The sequence below is a fragment of the Orbicella franksi genome, chromosome 14, assembly GCF_964199315.1.
Source record: "Orbicella franksi chromosome 14, jaOrbFran1.1, whole genome shotgun sequence".
Classification (NCBI taxonomy): domain Eukaryota; kingdom Metazoa; phylum Cnidaria; class Anthozoa; order Scleractinia; family Merulinidae; genus Orbicella; species Orbicella franksi.
In genome coordinates, this window is record NC_138158.1 from 20,500,575 (window position 1) to 20,519,783 (window position 19,209).

At 40.4% G+C, this 19,209-nt stretch overlaps 2 protein-coding genes across 3 annotated transcripts in view; one reads left to right on the forward strand and one right to left on the reverse strand.

The window, feature by feature from the left end:
- The window catches only part of LOC145468884 (achacin-like), a 22,737-nt gene extending 8,653 nt beyond the window's left edge, over positions 1–14,084 (forward strand). The window contains exons 2-8 of one of the 2 annotated variants that reach the window (XM_081452596.1): positions 3,401–3,636; positions 9,164–9,232; positions 10,012–10,149; positions 10,515–10,561; positions 11,091–11,842; positions 12,563–12,760; positions 13,607–14,084. In XM_081452596.1, the coding sequence (XP_081308722.1) occupies positions 3,417–3,636; positions 9,164–9,232; positions 10,012–10,149; positions 10,515–10,561; positions 11,091–11,842; positions 12,563–12,760; positions 13,607–13,874 (1,692 nt within the window). In that variant the 5' untranslated portion in view covers positions 3,401–3,416 and the 3' untranslated portion in view covers positions 13,875–14,084. Of the gene's footprint in view, positions 1–3,400; positions 3,637–4,493; positions 7,259–9,163; positions 9,233–10,011; positions 10,150–10,514; positions 10,562–11,090; positions 11,843–12,562; positions 12,761–13,606 lie in introns of those variants that run through there. The other variant, XM_081452595.1, reaches the window with a different exon arrangement.
- Position 14,085: 1 nt separating this feature from the next.
- On the reverse strand, positions 14,086–19,204 carry LOC145468887 (glucosaminyl-phosphatidylinositol-acyltransferase PIGW-like). Its single transcript, XM_081452598.1, has 5 exons — positions 18,908–19,204; positions 17,988–18,549; positions 17,265–17,518; positions 16,374–16,515; positions 14,086–15,385 (listed from the first exon to the last, which is right to left on the reverse strand). The coding sequence occupies exons 1-5, from the start codon at positions 19,105–19,107 to the stop codon at positions 15,008–15,010; spliced, it is 1,536 nt and encodes a 511-aa protein (XP_081308724.1). The 5' UTR covers positions 19,108–19,204; the 3' UTR covers positions 14,086–15,007.
- Positions 19,205–19,209: the final 5 nt, after the last annotated feature.

The following is a 19,209-nucleotide window of genomic DNA, read 5'->3' on the forward strand; positions in this document are numbered from 1 at the left end:
AAACTTAAACGAATATCTAATGTAAGTCAAAACAGGATTGTAAAGCGATTCTTTTTGAGGTAAAAAAAGAAAGGTCCTCACTGGCGACAAACAGTTAGGTCACCGGAATTGTGCGATTTTTTCTGCAAGCGAAAACTAAAGCGAGTTTGCATCTTTTGCACCTTTTTCTAAGTTTGTCCAAAATGTACTATTAGTTAAGGTAACAGCTATTATGCAACAAAATGTCAAGATGTCCATATATGGTCATCAAGTCAGTGTAAACTACGGTAGCCTCACTTCGAAATATGGTAAACTATGTTCGGTCCGCTCAAAACAGATATCCTATAATACCTATACGTAATTTGCCATATTTGGGAAACAGTTTGTGTTATGATTCGTACCAAGAAAGCGCTAGAAATTCTAAGTTATTATATAAAAGTTTTTAGATTTCATCTCAGAATGAGCTAATAAAGTGTTTGAGAATATAACCGATATTATGCGTTGAGATAGTACTCTTGTAAGATGGATACTCCAAGTTAATAAGACCTTTTCACGGTTTCTGACACCACCTTACTTTGGGGGAGAGCAAAAATTGCTGTGAATGTGTGGGAAGAGTTAAAAGTTCGATACCCGATATAAAGTTGAGAGTGACTGACTTACATCTACATATACACCTAGTTTAAAAGTCGGACTTTCCGAGTACTTTGAGTTACAAAGAAAAGATATCCAGCAGAAGGATTTTTTGGTTAAATTTGAAAATTATAGATTAGCTGTGAGGCAAGGAATTGCACTTTTGATCTTTCACGCAAATCATCGGTCTCTAAATGTTCCCGCGATTTCCGACTCGGTTTTACTGACAAATGTATGGAAAAAGTTTGGCCGGGGCTTAACCACTTAGCCGTGTTAGTTCAGTATCCAGCCTATGAAAATAGGCGACTCAAGCAATTATCCTGGTCTCAGCTTAGACCCGATCGCTAGATCCGACGTTCAGCACACTAATCACCCCTCATTCCATTTTCCTTCAATTTTTTTCGTTATTTCCAACGCATTCTCCAGTCACTTTAATTTCAAATGAGCGTGCCCTGGTCGTGCATTACTAGAAATGGCGCGTGCTTACGGTCTCCGTCCCCGATTATGGCTCCTGTTTTAGTATAAATCTACCAGTCGTTCAAAACTTATCCAAATCCTCTTCACAAACAAGTCGAAAAAGCTAGGAAGCGGACGTCATTTTGTTAACAATGGCACACTGCACACTGCTACGTTTTGAACGACTAGTAGCGATTATTCGCTCTTGATTTCTATGCTATGTGATTTCTAAGGCCCAGTTCAGACGTCGTGCTGCTGCCGTGCCGAATTTAATTACAATTAGGTTCGACTGTAGCACGGCAGAAACACGACTTTGATTCAGACGTCGTGCCATAGTCGCACCAAATTCGGGATTTACTGAAGCCACGAACAATTAGTCAGCGGCGAAGAAACAAAAACAATGGCGCCGTTTTCGAAATTGCAGAGAAGACTCCTGCTTATAAAATTATTGCAAGACTCGAGAAGAAGACGGAAAGAAAACCTGCAGAAAATACTTCACCTTTCGCAAGCAAGGCGAATGCTGTTTGGTTTGGACTTGAAATAGACCTCTTCAGCTGGGAATTATTAGATTTATTTTTGCACTCCTTCTGTTTAGAAGTATAGAGTCAAACTGAAAGAAATGAATTACAATTACTTTGAGGCTCTGAGCCGTAATTGTCGTAATTGACCTTGAACTAATACAAAAATACAAACTGAAAATTATGTCATAATTATACTTACAATTCTTGTAAACTTTTCCCGGCCGTAAACCTTGCGCAAGTTATGATACTTTCTCGGTCCGGCTTAGAGTTTCTTAATGAAATAACGTTCCCTTTTATAGAGGCATGTGTCCCTGGGGACCTTACATAATCCCGCAAGGACTTATATAACTTCGTGCAAAACACTGTTATTTCAAGTCTGTTTCCTGACTACACTCCTGTTTTCTTCCGAAAACTCCATTGCTGTTCGATCCTGTCGACGAATACCCCGACAGAATTACGAATGGTTTCTGAACATTTGCGGAATATGTACAGTGATGCCAGATTCAAGAAGACATTCCATGTGCCCAAGGCAACCTTCAGGTTTATTTTTGGCCGCATTGAGCACGATTTGCAACGCGACACTGTCGCAGAATTAAGATCCAGTTCCACCAGCATTTAAGGTTCATCTTCGTTCTATGATACATCAGCCGCTTGCTCCTCGGCGGAGGAAACTTCGTTCGCATTTACACGTCTTCGCCAGGCCGCCATGTTTTGACTTCTGGTGTCACTTCTGGTAACATTCAATGCGCATACTCGTAAAGGAGAAGTCTCCTCGTGGTCTCCTCGTAACTCCTCGCGCGAACGCAATCTCGCCAAAATACATTAATATAATTTATGAATTTTGTCTGGCAAGGCAGAGGCACGACGCTTGAATCGCTGCCGTGCCAGAGTCGTGTAGCACGACAGAGCTTGTCGAACTTAATTGCTTTGCCGAACTTAATTCAAAAGTTTGATTCAGACGCCGTGCTTCTGCCGTGCTTTTGTCGACCTTAATTCCTGAATTTAGTTCGGCACGGCAGAAGCACCACGCCTGAACTGGGCTTAAGCTGTGGAAACACTTACCTGTTGGCTCGTGTTCCCACAGCGTTTCTCGTTCTCCCAAACTTTCACTCGTGTTTCTACATACTAATGCAAATGCTGCGATCTGATTGGCTGAGCTACTCGTATACTATCAGCCATTAGAGTGCAGTGGCTGAAAGCCGTCCACATAATGGCAACGTTTTATGGTTTCGCTAATGTTTCGCGGAAGACTGAAAAATATTTCGGGATAATTTAATTCCGAAGAATACATAAGACAGGTAACTGATCGTAAGTTTCAAAACACAATTCAATCCGCGCGACCACATTGAGAAATGATTGGAAATCGCTCTTTGAGCGAAATTTAGTTAGAATTCTACTAGCACAATAAGGTTATTCGCTCTCGATTTCTATGAGTTGATAGTGGATTCGGCCTTGGGCCTCATCAATCATCACGTCATAGAAATCTCGAGCTCTAAATTGTTTTATTAAAATTATCGATAGAGACACGGTACATGTTTTCTATTTCTTAACTACATGTATAACAGTTCAATAAATCGCTTCAGAAAAAGGTCCATGTCCCCACGAAAATTTATTGACGATTTACTTCATCACCATCAAAACAAGCGCTTTAAAATACATTTCCATGACCACTTCATAGCAGAAAGCGTTGCAAAGCTATGTTTTGTGCTGGACGTGTCGGTATGACATGACTTTTTTACTTCCGCATGTGAATGTTGATATGCTGTGCTGCAAATGGTTTTAATACACGTTTAGCTTGTTTCTTGACTTCCTAGCGAGTTGAGCACAATTATGGCTAACAACACTTCGGAGAATAAACTGGAGGTTTTTGAAGGACATCGCGCACAATCAGGGAGTCACGCTCGTAGAGCAAAGTGCACGGTATTGTCATGGCTGTGGGTTTTTTGTGTTCTCGTTGTGGTGATACTGCTTGTTGTTATGGGGATTCTAATGGCTATGTTTGGTCCTGGAAGTAAAGACTTGAAGTATCATGACCGCGAGGACTGTGAAGGTAAGCCGAGCAGGCAATTGATGCATGCTTTGTACCAAGAAAAGTAGATTGAAATGAAGCGTATTTTAACTTAAGGAGTTCCTGATACGAATATCTCGGACTCATAATTTGAGCTGATGTCACGGTTTCGCAGCCGTCGAGGAGGAATACCCTCGACTGAGTTGACCTTTTCGGATTTGTGTTCTGTAGTTTCCTTAGTTTCTCAAACCAGCGTTTAAGCAGAACCAGATTTTCGACCTTCTTCGTAAAATTGTTGTAAAAAGCGAATAAAGTTGTTGAAAGAATTACTCAGTGTTAATTAAGATACTTCGAAATTGACGCGACTTTAGAAATTAACGAGGAAAAAATACGTCCCAATTTTAATTGTTTGACGCGAAAGAGGTATTTAAATTTCAACGTGAGGAAAATTAACGCGACCTATTAATCAAATATATGTTACAATTACATTACCCGACGTCTTGACGCCCCTAGCATCACCTGCAAGACAAGAGTGAAAATATCGAGGTGACATAGGTATCTGATCAAGCCGAAAACATAATTAACATTTTTTATAGGTGTTAATATATGAATAACTTTGCGCGTCATTTTGACACCTTTTTCACCCGCAATTTTCTCGACAACGCTCTCATACACTCTTTTCAATTTGCCATCGTTTAGACAACTATGTCAAGTCTTAGGTCCAGACGTCGTATTTCCAAAATTATCTCTTAATTCCCCCCGCCAACAATACAACAACGACAACACTGTCTGTTTTTGGCCATGAGAGAAGTTTATTTCCTAGAATAATAAAACGTGGACCGACTAACAAACAAGGAAGCGAAAAGACCCTAATAACAAACGGGTGGGTGGGTGGGAAAAACAACACCACTTGACAAAACACTGTACACGGTACGACAGCTCTAACAAAACTGAAACCTAATACTGTAAGCAACAAAAATAGACCAAGGTGCGTTGCGTGACGTGTAGCAGCGCAATAGCGCCCAAGGAGGGAAGATAATAAGTTATTCGGTTTCATGTACACGGGGTATGACGTCATAAAGTTGCTATGGTAACTCAGATCTTCGTAAAACTTACCTCATTTGAAACTTTCATCTTTCTCTAGCACACCAGTAAGGTTCGATTTTTTGTTGGATTGATAATGGTGGTGCTCCAGTCACTCAAAGTTAGACAGTATTGTTACTCAAAAATCCGATCGAGCCACCTTAAAGAACTATGCTCTGCAACACGGTTGTGCAGATGTTGGTCAGTGTAACCAACACAGTCTATATCGCATGAACCACATTGAAAATAGTCCTCGACGCAGTGATGACCGATGATCGATCTTGAGTTTCGGCTCCTCTTTTCGGAAGCACGGGTTATTAACTTACTCCGACTCTGTTGACAAGGGGCTGTTGCTGTTTCCTCGTACCGTCGGAAATACGGACGTTTCTCAGCAAACCCTTTAGTCCTTCTTTATTACACAAAGGACAGGAATCTCTTGCGATCGAGAACAGGAACAAATCTGTTTCAATGCTTGAGGAATTCTGCTGAAACGTAGGGTTTAGAGGCGAAACGTTCTGGCCACCTTAAGCCTGATAAAATAATTTTTTTTCCTTTCTCTGTTCCAAGGCTGTCGTGCAATTCCGTCATTGGCTTGGTATGGTATCGAGAATATGTGGCGAAAATAATTAGCACTTAATGACTGGTCCCTTGGGGAACAGTGAATTTTGTTTCGCGAGAATCTCCCTGTTTCGCCGATGACTTGCACTCTTTGCAAAAAGTTATACATCGGCGAAACCGGGAGACGACTAGGCGACCGATTCCGAGAATACCCTCGTGACGTAGAGAAAGACGACAAAAACGCATCTAAACCGGTCGCGAGACACTTTAATCTCCCCAATCATTCTAAGTAACATATGGCAGTCTGCGGCCTTCCCTACATCAAGGAAGCACGGACCGGAAAGCCGCAAAACTCTTGAGCAAAAATTATTTCTCAAATCGGCACTCTTAATCCTCACGGTATCAACGAACGCTTTTCATTCAACTAATTTATTCTGTTGTTTTTCACGTTACCATGCACCAACCAATAGCGTAGCTCCATCTTTCTTCAGTCATATAAACCACACAACCCACAATTCCTCGATTCGCTCTGACGAAGGGCTAACGCTCGAAACGTCAGCTTTCGAATCCCTTTACGGTGGCCAATTGACATTATCAACTCAGTTGATAAAACCAAATTATCTCGTAAAAATGCAAAATGTTTTATTATGCATGTCAGCGTTTTTGATTAGTAAATCATTTACATATTCTGGAGTATTACCATTTAGTCTTTTGTAGGTTAAAGTGCATCGATTTACATACGACTCGGCATAGAAAGGAATTCCAGTTTCTGGTATTGAATAAATGAACGGAAGAGGCCGTTTTTTCAGCATTCAAAATAATTCTAGCCGCATGTTTCTGAGGACGAAGACGTTTCGGAAGATTTTCCCTACTACAAGAGGTCCATATTGAACTGCCATAAAGGAACACAGGTTTTATAATCGTGGAGTAATATATTTCACGTTGATTCCGTTTTAAATAAGGACTTATAGGACGAAAGAGACCTATCCTTTTCACCAGTTTTTTTGCTCAACTCCTCAATCTGACGATCAAAAGCAACGTCTTGATCTAACGTTATGCCAAGAAGCTTAAAATCGGTGACGTTCTCAATAGAATTTCCATTTAAATTGACATCAATTGAAAGAGAGGCAACTTTGTTCTGTTGTACCGGATTTAGGTTTCCACAAACAGGACCTGCTGTACGCGATTAGTTCAGTTGAAGGAATCAGGGACAGCGCAAGCAGCATGGACAAGAACTTGATCATCCGGCACAAGGTACAACACGTGAGGTTACGAAGCGAAGGATTCTTACGTGAACTGAGCCAAAATGAGATGCAGAGCTCTTGTTTATACTCGCTTAGTAATGGACTGGTGCGAACAGCCGTAAAAGTGTCTAACGCTTGCATCTGTTTGGGTGTTAGTGCCATGCATGCTGTATAAATCGCTTCAGATTGCATATTGCATTTATAGCCGGTGAAATGGAAAACCTTATCAAAACAAGCGCTTGAATTCGTGGAGACACAGGCCCGCCGAATGAAGTCCGATGTTAATAAGATGCTAGCAAGCGAAAAAGCCGAGTCATGACTAGTAAGTTTTTATCGGCATGAAGGCTTAAAATACATTTCCATAACCACTTCATAGCACAAATCGTTGCAATGGGATGTTTCGGGCTGGACGCGACGTGTCAGTATAACGATAATTTATGTAAACAAGTTTCCGCTCGAAAGAAAGGGTATCAGTAAATGTTGACATCCTGTACTGCTAATGGTTTTAATACACATTTAGCTTGTTTCTTGACTTTCTTGTGAGTCGAGCACAATCATGGCTAACCCGGACACTCCGGAGAATAAACTGGAGATTTTTGAAGGACATCGCGCACAGTCAGGGAGTCACGCTCGTAGAGCAAAGTGCACGGTATTGTCATGGCGGTGGGTTCTTTGTGTTCTCGTTGTGGTGATACTGCTTGTTGTTATGGGGATTCTAATGGCTATGTTTGGTCCTGGAAGTAAAGACTTGAAGTATCACAACCGCGAAGGCTGTAAAGGTAAGCCGAGCAAGCAGTTGATGCTTTGTTACAAGAAAAGTAGATTGAAATGAAGCGCAGTTTAACTCAAGGAGTTCTTGATATGAATTTCCCAGACTCATAATTTGAGGTATCTATCTACGATGTCACGGTTTCGCAGTCGTCGAGGAGGAATACCCTTGATTAAATTTGTGTTCTGTAGTTTCCTTAGTTTCTCTGACCTGTGTTTAAGCAGAACCAGATTTTCGACCTTCTTCGTAAAGTTGTTTTAAAGTACAAGAGCGAACAAAGTAGTAGTTGTTGTTGTTGAAAGAATTAACCCTCGTGTTAATAAGATACTTCGAAATTAAAGCGACTTTATAAATTTTAAACGAGAATTGGAGGGAAAATTGCTTCTCAATTTTAGCTATTGACGCGAAAGAGGTATTTAAATTTCAACGTGAGGGAAATTAACTCGACTTATTAATCAAATAGTAGAACTATATTAGTCCGACGTTTCGACGCCCCTAACATCATCAGCAAGACAAGAGTGAAAATATCGAGGTGACAAAAGTATTTGATCAAGCGGAAAACATAATTAACATTTTTTGTGCGTGTTACATGAATAACTTTGCGCGGACGAGTTTAAGGTGGCTCGATCGGATTTTTGAGTGACGATACTGTTTAACTTTGAGCGACTAGAGCACCACCATTATCAATCCAACAGAAAATCAAATGTTAGTGATGCGTTGGAGAAAGATGAAAGTTTCAACTGAGGTACGTTTTACCAAGATCTGAGTTACCATAGCAACGTTATGACGTCATACCCAATTTTACATGAGGCCGAATAACTTATCATCAAGGGATAATTTTGGAAATACGACCTCGGGATCTAAGACCTAAACGATGGAAAAATTAAAAAAAAATGCACGAGAACGTTTTCTAGGAAATTGCGGGTGAAGTTTCAAGGTGTCAAAATACAGCAACAAAAGCTGTTTTAAGATGTTATTGCAAACTATGTCCACAAGACTTGATTAGTAAATAAATGGTTCTCTGGTTTTAAATGAATCTTATAACATCTAATTAACTCAGGTGAAAATCTCAGAGAAATCGCTCCACTTGACTTTCAGAAACATTAGCTTGAATATCATTTGGCATGAGTTTTTATTTTACTTTTTATCAAAAATTGCCCTTACAATTATTAAATTGGGCGGGAATTAAATAAAACTCAATGAATTTGTTTTAGACTTGGGCCTCAATGAGATTAATCTACCCAACCGCTATCTGGGTTTGTTCTCGGTAGCCCCGAGTTCAAATCCACGATCGCGTTGTGTAAATAGCCAACTGGTCGGCCTCCGACCAGTTGGGATTCTTAATAGTTTATGTTATATTTGAAATATTTGTTTATTTATTTACAGTGTCCCCAATTAGCACATTTGATAGTGCTAAATACATTTGACACTTAAATAAAGTTATTATTATCATTATAATCCATATTCAACGTAATCTCGAAGTTTCAAATTAACTGACTTTCAACCTCAACTCAGGAAAATGTTGCGCTGATTTTCACGCATGTTGTATTGTTTGTTGTCTGCTATTGTACATTTCTGTATATCATGAATTCATAAAACGCACGATTGCTTTCCGACGATTTTCCCGAAGCATCCTCAGCTCCTGGATTTTCCCGTCATTTTGAACAACTCCAGGTAGTTAGGTTTGTGCTGTTGTTACTGTAGTAACTGCGAAGATTTTCAAATAGAGTTTCTGTAAGCATGCACCATGGCTAACACCCATGTGATATTCGCCTCACTCCTAGCTTCCCGTCCCGCCCCCCCCCCCCCGCCCCCTCCACCACAACCTCGCGTTATATTTCCCCGTCACCAGATGGGAGCGTAGCAAGGTAGTTAAGTAAACAGTGATTGTTTCACCTGCTTGGTTTATGAACAGGAACAGAGAAGGATAAAGTACAGTCTTCAAGACGTAATTTGCAGTGCGACGTAGCCATTATCGGAGGAGGTATGTTCCCAGATCCCACCCTAGTAGGCTATTTTCGTATTCTCGGTACTGGACTGGATCTAGCTTGCAACTGAGGCTTATGAAGACAGTTGCATTTGAAAAGACTCCTCGCCTTAATAGCAAGCTCGTTCCAGCCCAATACCGAGAATACGAAAATGGTCTGTTGACACAATACAACCTCGCTCCAAGCGTCTACCTTCTTCCTAACCTCTGCCCTGTACGGGAAGAAGAGAGTTTCTGCCGTCTAAAGGAAAGTATGACGCTCAATACCGTTATTAAAGTCACCACTCTTCCCTCCTCTAGCAGGCATTCTTTCTTCTGGAATTTCAAATTTTAAACAAACTCTCTTCTCTTTCTGAAGCCCCCCTTTCCAAATTGCAAATCGGGAAAACAACTATATGCTATTGGTGTCCACCGTCGCTATCATTCTTTTTTGCTGCTGTTACTTCTTGTCAAGAAAGTACGTTAGTCAACAAAAAAATGATTTAAGTAGTCGTCTATGTCTGTTTTATATGCGTTGGCCAATTTATGATTGAAACGAAGCCCTTATTTGTTATACTCTTCCCCTCCTTCTCATACGGTTTACAAAAACTATGCCATCATTGAACACGTGATTAGTCTGATAGCAAAACAAACCAGGCAAGAACTCCAGATTTTCCGGAAAATTCTGCAACCATTTGATTCTTCCACCGAAAGTTCCAAACATTTAAGCCTGTTTGAGTTGGAGATTATCCAAGCATATTATTTGTTGATTTGTTCTGGTTGTCTTCCTTGTTTAGGTTTATCAGGATTGTACATGGCTGAAACACTCTTGAGAAAAAAGAAAGAGACAAGCGTTTGTGTTTTTGAGAAAGAGGATCGATTTGGTGGCAGGATATTTGATTACTGGTTTCCTCAAGCCCCTGATATAAGTGTTGGTAAAGAACTACTTAGTAGTAAGAAACAAAAGAACGAACGAGCGAGCGGGTGGGCGGGCCGGCAAAGGAAGGAACGAACGAGCGCTAGAGCGAGTGAGTGGGCACACGAACGCACGAACGTTCGACCGACCGACCAACCGACCAAACGAACGAACGAACGAACGAACGATGTCTTGTGAGACACAAAAGTGTTTTGATGCAGAAAACAGCACGACGTGCGAGAGTGGGGGGGGGGGGGGGGGGGGTTGGGGTCTGAGTGTCCCACATCCAAATTGTCTTATTGGTTAAATAGGAGACCCCGATATCTGGACCTTTAGCTACATGACTGATAATTCTTACCAATAACTGTTTTTTTTCCTGTTCAGGATTAGGAGCGTGGCGAGTTGTTAGTGATGCTACGGACATGATGCAAGTATTTCTTGTTTCAGTTAACTTGATGTGCTCTTCATGGATATTCCGTTACACGTCGCTTAAAATGTTTATTCTCTTGAAAAAATTAATTGGTTGCATCAAAGTTATAAAGCCATTGAATCAGTTACCAAGAAAAATTTGCCTCTGTCGATTTTGTACAGTCCTTCTCCACCACTTACCCCATATCATAAATGATATTAAGAGTACAGCTTCTTCGCAGAATAATATTGATAAAGGTGACCAACTTAGGTAATTCTAGCGTTACCTATGGTTCTCGACATGGCGTGACATTAGCGTGACCTACTAAACTATGGCCACGTATGTCGCTCACCCTCTGGTCAGTCCGCAGACGTTTATTTTTCAATTAAACCCCCTGCGTTTAATACTTTTGCTTACGATCTTGACGAACTCAAGACAAAATAGAGGTTCTGTGGCCAGGCTACTCCCCTCCTAAAAATGTCTCAATATCATATAGCCTTGTAGCTTTTTCAAAAACGTGACGTCGGATTTTTTTTCTTCTTCTTAGAAAGCTTATTCAGAGATTGAACATTTCGACCATCAAGTGGGATTATCATTACCCAAGTATCGAGGAAACCCGCGGGGTATTTTCTACTAACAGTATGACAATCAAAAACCAAGCCTTTCCTACGCTGAACAAAGGAAAATTCAAGAACATGACAAGAAACGAAATGGCAAGCTATGCTTTCAGAGACGAATATGTGTCCACTGCACCGTCTTTCGCTTCAGTGGATTCGTATATGTCGTACTATCTCTCCCCCGAGGGGGCAGAATTTTTATCCGACGCATACGGGTTTAAAGGAGACTATACCGAGCCCATAAACCCTGCACAATATATAGAATATTTAAAACTGCCTATTTCAAGCAAACATCAGCGACCGTTAAAAGGCATGTCTGAAGTTGTAGACGCACTGGTGTCTTCAGTACAACTTCATGGAGGACTGTTGTATAAGAATAGCGAAGTGTCTTCCATCGAAAAGATTGAAACAAAGTACATTATAACAACCTTAAAGCTGGCTGTTTCTGCTAAAAAGATCGTCATCGCGACACATCCTGTTGCTTTCATGAAGATCAAAGGAGAAGTAGCGGAAAAAATTCATCGTGAGCCCGCGTTCCAGTCAATCTTTAGCATGCCCGCGTTCAAGGGGGCAGCGGTATACAAAGAAGCGTGGTGGAACAACAGCATGGTCACGAACCTCACCCTGGAACCGAGGCAGAAATTTATTTCTAACAGCAACTGCCTAGGAGTTACACTGCCTTATGGGTAATTGTAATTTTCTTTGCCTTCACGATAATAATATTTTCCTCAACAAGTGTGATTTAGGAAAATAGCGAGATTCTACTATATTAATAATAGACGTTGAAGGAAAGTGACTGAACACTTATCGGTTTAAGGTGATTTTGATAAGTGCAGGTATCAAAAATTAACAAACTGCATAAAATACAATTGCATATTTATACGCATCCAAAAAAATTCATTGCTAAAGACCATTTCTGAGTTGCCTTTTACGTCCAAACGAAACTTGTGCGTAACAATTCATATGAAAGTGTATTCCCCCTATAGATTCTTCATGAAATTCAAACTCATTTTCATATGAGAGGTTTTTGCGCAAGGACTCGTTTTGAAACAGAGGCTCAAGGTAACTCGGAAATGGCCTATAAACGAGACATCAAAAACAACTTATGAGAGAGCCTGCGAGCTTTCACTTAGAGCGGTTTTCAATTAAGTGTTGAAAAGTAATTGCTTTTGCATTACCACGCCTCACGATTGGCTTAAAAAACTCGCACTAATTTTTCATCCAATCAGAAGTAAAATAATAGCCAATCGTGACTTGTACGCATACGTTTTCGCGCGCTTGGCGTCAGCTCACTGTATTGTCTGCGTCCTTTGTGATTGGCTAGTGGTTAACTTTGGTTTTGATTTTACGACATCCAATGAAAATCACTGTGATGTCTGAAAAACAAATTTCTACCTTTTTTTAAGAGGGAGTGGCCCTAACGGTGAAGCCGTCCTCCACACAATGTACACTGATGGAGCATGCAGCAGGAGGTGGGGAGATATTTTGAGTATCTCTAAGTCAGCTGTGGACAGAGAGCTAAAAAGAGCTTTGGAGTACAAGTTTGGGGGAGCAGTGCCAGATCCCCTGGATACAGTTTATCAATACTGGGAGGAGGGAGCCTGGTGAGTCTGAAAATAAGATCTAGGGATTGATGCCTTGACAATGCCTTTGATTTGGAGGCAGCGTGGCCGAGTAGTGAGGGTGCCGGACTTGAAATCCGGAGGTCGTGAGTGTAAGCCCCGCTCTCATCACTAAGCTTCTCGGTAGACCCTAGTTCGACTCCTCGGTCATGCCCAAAAATAGTAGTGTAATACCATAGTTTGTATCTTATTGGACAAAAGAGCCGTTTTATCAGTGTATCACATAAAAACCGTGTTTTATCGCTTGTTTCTGTCTGTAAAAGGGGCTGAGTCACGGTATTTTAGGTAATTCTGTTAATCGATTTTCGGTAGTCGAGAGCTCCAAACTTCAAACTGGCAGAGCTAGTCTTCTATACAAGAATGATTTCTGATCGTTATAAATAACCATTTCATAGCCCACCCACGCCTCTGTTTGGATCTTCTGTGTTTCTTGTGAATTCTACAGTTTTTGGCCACTATATGATATTGTGATAATGAACAGTTACGTCTGTGCTAAAAATTGCCTAAAAGTGCGTGACCTAGCCCACAAATTCTATATGAAAAGAATAAAATGAAGCCAAAGTACGTAGATATTAGCAAATTCGACCCAACTTAACTTTACATGGACAAACATTGAAATCAAGTGTACGCTTTTTTAGCCCTCTCTACATTAAAAACTTTCTCCGCTAAATCCCATGGAAACGAGGATCTTATTAAGCGTTTGGAACTTAACGCCAGGTTCTCCTCGTCGCGTTATTCTACAAAACCGGTTCCTGCAATCCCTTTGAGTTCAGAAATCCCAAACTCAAAATAATTTTGACTAATAATGTTACTTCTTTTGTACTTTAGGCATTTTCAGAAGCCTCGTTCTAACATAACTCTTTCGGAAGTCAGTAACTGGGCAAAACGACCTTTTCCAGAGCAAGATATCTTTGTCATAGGAGACGCGTACAATCCCTACAGGGGGTGGACACAGGGCGCTATCACGTCAGTCGACAATGCATTGTTGGAAGGTTGGCAGATTCAGGGCAAGAGTTCTTCACAAAAAAAGTACAACTTAGCTGTTTCATTGAGTGAGCTTATGCGAGATCCTTCAAGAGATTTGCAGAACCATTAACAAGTAGCGTTAATATACAGCTGGAAACTGGAAAACAGTGTCACACGTGTTTTTTTTTTCTTTTTTTTGCTGCCGTGAATAAAAGACGCACACTGGATCGAGAACAACCAATCACAACCCACAAACGTGATCTTTTGAACCCACTGACGTGAAAATATGTTTCTGAAGGCTGGTTTTTACTAGCGACGGAATCGGAGTCGTAACGTCGCTTAAAGGAGCTCAGTCACGATATTTTGAGTCATTTTGGCCATGTACAAAAATTACCTTTAAATGGTAGGAAACCTGAAAATAACAGTTTAATAAGATAGAAAAACACCAAAGAGATAATGATAAACTAAAAAGGAACAAGGATGGTCAAGGATGGGGAAGATTGACACGGATTACAAGCGACGAGTTTGAAAAATTGAGGCTAAACTTCTCAATATGCGCAAACCGTGACTGAGCCCCTTTGACGACTCCGTCACTTATGATCAGTGAAAACTAGATTCTCGGTTTGTGGGAGCCGGAAAGCAGAATTGTCAGAACAGTGCTAGAAATTTGTCAAACCCTGAATCGCCAAATTTTGAATTGCCAACTCCTGAGAATCGCCAAATCTTGAATTGCCAAATCTTGAATATCCAAATCTCGAATCGCCAAAACTCGAGTTGCCAAATCTTGAATATCTAAATCTTGAATTGCCTAATCCTAAAGAGCCAAATCTTGAATCGCCAAATCTTGAATTCCCAAATCTTGCATTTTTAATATTTGGCAGGCCAAATCTCCAATTTTGAAATCTTACTTACCCTATATTATTTACAGTATTGCGGGACTTTGATAAATGGCTGCTAATTAGAGGGTGGTCGCTTAATAAAGATTGGACAGTAGATCATAAGCAACAGCGTCGTGGGATGAATCGGTATTCTGCTACCGACTCCATTGCTGGTAAAAACCAGTCTTATCTTGAGAGGTCCCTTAAGATGATTGACAGTAGCGAATAATGTAACCGTTGTTTGAGCAGTTCACGTGTTATTCAAAGGTATTGCAAAGGGCCATGAAAACGCAATGCAACGTAAGTGTACTATACCCTCGCCAGTTACTGTGAGATGTGGGAAGTGTTTTTTGTATTTAATAAAACGCTTTTTCTTTATTTTCCACTAAAACTTCAACGTTTTCTCTAGCAAATGTAAGACAGAAATCAATAAATTTAATAATAACAGGTAAGTACCAACGACCAGAAAACCTTTCAAGGGAGAACAGAAGATAGTTTGAACGCAAAAGTTCACGAGTCCAGTCAACACATTAGCGAGCAAAAAATACACAAGTTGATTGCGGTTAACAGCCGCTATAAAGCATGCGCATGGCATCTTTGGTCCTGCTCGTGATGTCTTGCTTTTCTCATCCGGGACTTTTCCTGGATAACACGCTTGGCAGCCTCCTGTCTCTGCGCCTTCAATCAAGCCTATGTGGTCAGCAGCGGTTATCAGAATATCACAGAGCAAGAAACTTGAAAGAAGCTGGATGTTGTATGCCACCTGAAATGGAAAAAGTAAGGTCAAGAACTACCATATGTGTAGCAAGGATGAGGACAATAGAGAACACCACTTTTGAGGCCTCCAGTTTGAAAGTACTTACAAACATGGAATGAAATTAATTGTTTAATGGGAAATGTGAGGTTCAAGGAAATATCCACCCCCGTCTCTCCCCCCCCCCCCCCCGCCCCCCCAAAAAAGAGAAGAATAAAATAAAGGAGGTCATTGGAATTCCAAAGGGGCAAGGGAATTGAAAAAATAAGTTACAATATTAAGCCCAGAGAAAAACCATTGGAGGAAAGCGAGAACCAACAACAAACTCAACCCACATGTAGCATCAGGCCAGAATCGAATCTGGGTGGGAGGCAAGTGCTCTCACCACTGCACCATCCCTGCTGGGGGTTTTTGAAACCCACAGACTTTGTAGGAGAGTATGATATCGGTAGAGAGTTTGTGGGGGGGGGGGGGGGGGAGAACGTGGAAACTTTCTGGAACCACACAATTCCATGTCAAATAATTTTTGGTTAGATTGTAACTGGATGATCATAACTGGGTACTTTGAGTTCGAGACTGCATCAAATCAAGTAAATTTTCCAAAAGATAGCACTAATACCAACTACTTTCCTCAAATTTGATTGGTTGAACCACTCATCAGGCATCTTAGCTTAATAGACATTTCACAACTCTACAAATAAGACTTTTCTCTTAAAAATAATGATTTTTATTATAATTATCTGCTACAGGATTCTCATGAACACCCTACATACTTGATTGCCCTATCTTTAGATTGGTGAACAATTATTATCCATGAAATCTTAAACCATTAATCTCACATTTCTCATAAAAGTTCCTCTTTTTATGGAGGAATAATTTTCCAAGGGGCCTAATTGAGGATTTATGGTCCACTGAAACAGACATACCTGTCCAGTTCTGTAGAAAATTTGATGTCCAGAAGAACTATTAAGCTATATACAACATAAGTAAACTGTACCTGCCAGAGTACAAATGATAAATTTGCCATTCTTCTGGAAATAGGGCTGATAAATTGTTCTGATGCATAAACGGAATGGTAAAACAAGACATCTACTGTGATTAATATAAATAAGGCTTTGATCCATTGCCCCACAGTGTTTCTATAAGAGAGAAAAAGAACACAACATTATTTTTCCATTTACACTGAGTGACCGTACACGCACATGCATACACTGTAACAACCCTCCCCCTTATATCCAAAAGCCCTTAAATTGTACCCTCAAATTTCAGACTTGAAAAGTCTGAGATTGTCACGGACCACAGATACATTGACATATATTCGTTATTAACTTGAGTTTGTTACACCAAAGGGTCACACCTGAATCTAAACACACAGAGAGCAATTATGAGTAACATTTACATGCTATATTTCAGTATCAGTGTTTACTTAAAGGCTTCTACGGCCAGGTCTACCAACAAAAAAAGCCACCAAAATTTCGTAGGCTGGGTATACTATGCAGTGTTGAAGTCATAAGCCTTTTCAAGCACTTGCACTCCAGAATCTGTCTACATTTTTTAGTCATTAAAATTCCAATAATAAGAATAATAAAATATAATTTGAAAGTAAACTTAATATGCCATTTCCAAGTTGCTTTTTTCCTCTGTGTCAAAACAAGTCTTTGTGTGAAACCATTCATGTGAAAATGTGTTCTGCCTACAGGTTCACTTTCATACAAATCAAACTCATTTTAAAATGAAAGGTTTTGCACGAGAACTCGTTTTGAAACAGAGGCACAAGGTAACTTGGAAATGGCCTATTTCTTTGGCTCTTTGAAAGTGCTGAACTGGGAAGTTCTGATTAAGTTCAAATATGACTGAGGTTGACAGCTAACTTGATATTAACTCTCACCGTTTCTGAAAGAGAAACCTTCCTAACTGAACACCAATCAGGTACAGTGCTAAATATCCTGCACAAGAACAAAGACCTTCTCGGTTTGCATCCACAACTCCTTGGCGTGAACCGTTTCCATGGCTACCATACAGGATAAATGCCCTCAAACCTGCACTGCTGAGGAGGTATTGATACAGCAATGCTATCAGAACTCCTGATATACCATACAAAATGCGTCCTGGAATAAGTCTGATAAACACTGTTGACATGACCTAAAAAAAGTAATATATGACAGGCAACATGGGTAGTTTCTCTTGAGTAATGTATTTTAATTTATAAATAGTCTTGTTTTTATAGGAGGTTCTGGGGTTCCAACAGAGGTTTAAGATCTTGGGTTCCACCTATAAAGAGCTCTATTCTATTGTCTCAGGGTTCCAACAAACATGAAATTGCAACATTTTTAGTTTGTCAGTGCTCATTTTGCCAAAGATAAGTACATGATTTTAAAGGAAAGAAAGTATGCTTGGGGAAAAGAGCACAGGGAGAGTTCTTTGCAGGCTCTTTGCATGGCGAGAAAGAAGGTGGGGAAAGGGGAACCCCCTTTTTCCTTACCTACTTTCAAACGTAAAGAGCCTGCTTGCAGGCTAATCCAGAGCCAATACTGAACATCCAGAGTTCTGCATTGGGTTGATGAGCCGACAGGCTGAAAACCGAATCTAAAAGAAAATAAGGGTCACTCACCCTTACAACAAATAATGTGAAGAAAAAGTTCCAGTGAGTGCCATATTCGCTAGCGTGCTCTTGGTAATCTGTACCTTTCACAGATAAAAACCGCATGACACCAAGCACTAGTAGTGGCAAAGACGACTTTAAAGACCTGAAGACCGCTGAAATAAAACCAGTATCACTTGAATAAATGTCTCTTGCTTCTGGAGATACAATGGCATTAGAAATTATAAATGCTCCAACTCCCATATCCATCAACCCACTTCCATAGGTTTCGGCTTTGGCAAAACGTCGAGGAAAGATGACAAAATCCACAGCAAGTATGGCGATAGCTGTAGTGATCAGAACATATGCTCTAAAGCCCCCAATGAAGGGCCGTTTCCTTGACATGTCAGCAGATGAGAGGGTTCGGAAATGCTGACTTTGCACTTCGTTGCTCTTCATTAATTGCAGAAGTAGCATTCCCATAGACAGACACAAACAGGTTATTAGCAAAGAATGTATGTGATCAGCTAGTACTGTGAATGCCAGGAACACAGGTATGACTAAGGAGCAGTAATCCACCACAAAGACCATGCTGTAACAGAAAATAATTTTAGCACACATAAGAGAAATAACAAATATGCTAAATTTGATTATAATTGAAGTAATTAACAGTTTGCTTCTATGAGGTAAAATGCTTCTACTTGGATTTTACTGCAAGGGGGGTAGGGACGCTCCATTTATGGTCTGACTCTTATCCACGAGGGGTGGGGGTGGAAAGTCCTGAAATGGGAGTGTCCTTATTGGAGACAAAGTCATTGGGGGAGGATGGATGTATTGAAAAAACACTGCCGATGTTGTCGTTGCTGTTGTTTTAGCTGGTGTCTTATAAAACAGTGGAAAGATTTAAATACTCCACTGCAACTTTAGGTAAGCATTTAATAGAAACTTACCAACAGAAGACTAACTTTGAGAACTTTTCTTCCTTTGTAAACAAAACATTAAATAAAATTGTCCTTAATAAAACGGCTGCTGGAGCAGAATGAGTAACTGCGTTGATTTCAAATAGCGATGTTCCGTTTAAATCGCTAACAAATCTCTCGTGGAGCTGTTTGTAACTGATGTTCGCATGAAGGCCCATTTCGGCCGCCATTTATTTATTTTTGTGGAATTGGCCGAGAAAACCCTGGGCCTAGGCTAAAACAATTCAGTGTCCAGATCTCCCGACTGTTACTGGAAGTAACGCCTGACGATT

Coding starts and splice junctions, on each gene's coding strand:
- LOC145468887 (XM_081452598.1), bottom strand. CDS start 19,107: ATGGCGGCCGAAATGGGCCTTCATGCGAACATCAGTTACAAACAGCTC. Junction 18,550..18,907: donor TCAAAGTTAGTCTTCTGTTG/GTAAGTTTCTAT, acceptor TTTCTGTTACAG/CATGGTCTTTGTGGTGGATT. Junction 16,516..17,264: donor AGGTTTCTCTTTCAGAAACG/GTGAGAGTTAAT, acceptor TCTCTCTTATAG/AAACACTGTGGGGCAATGGA.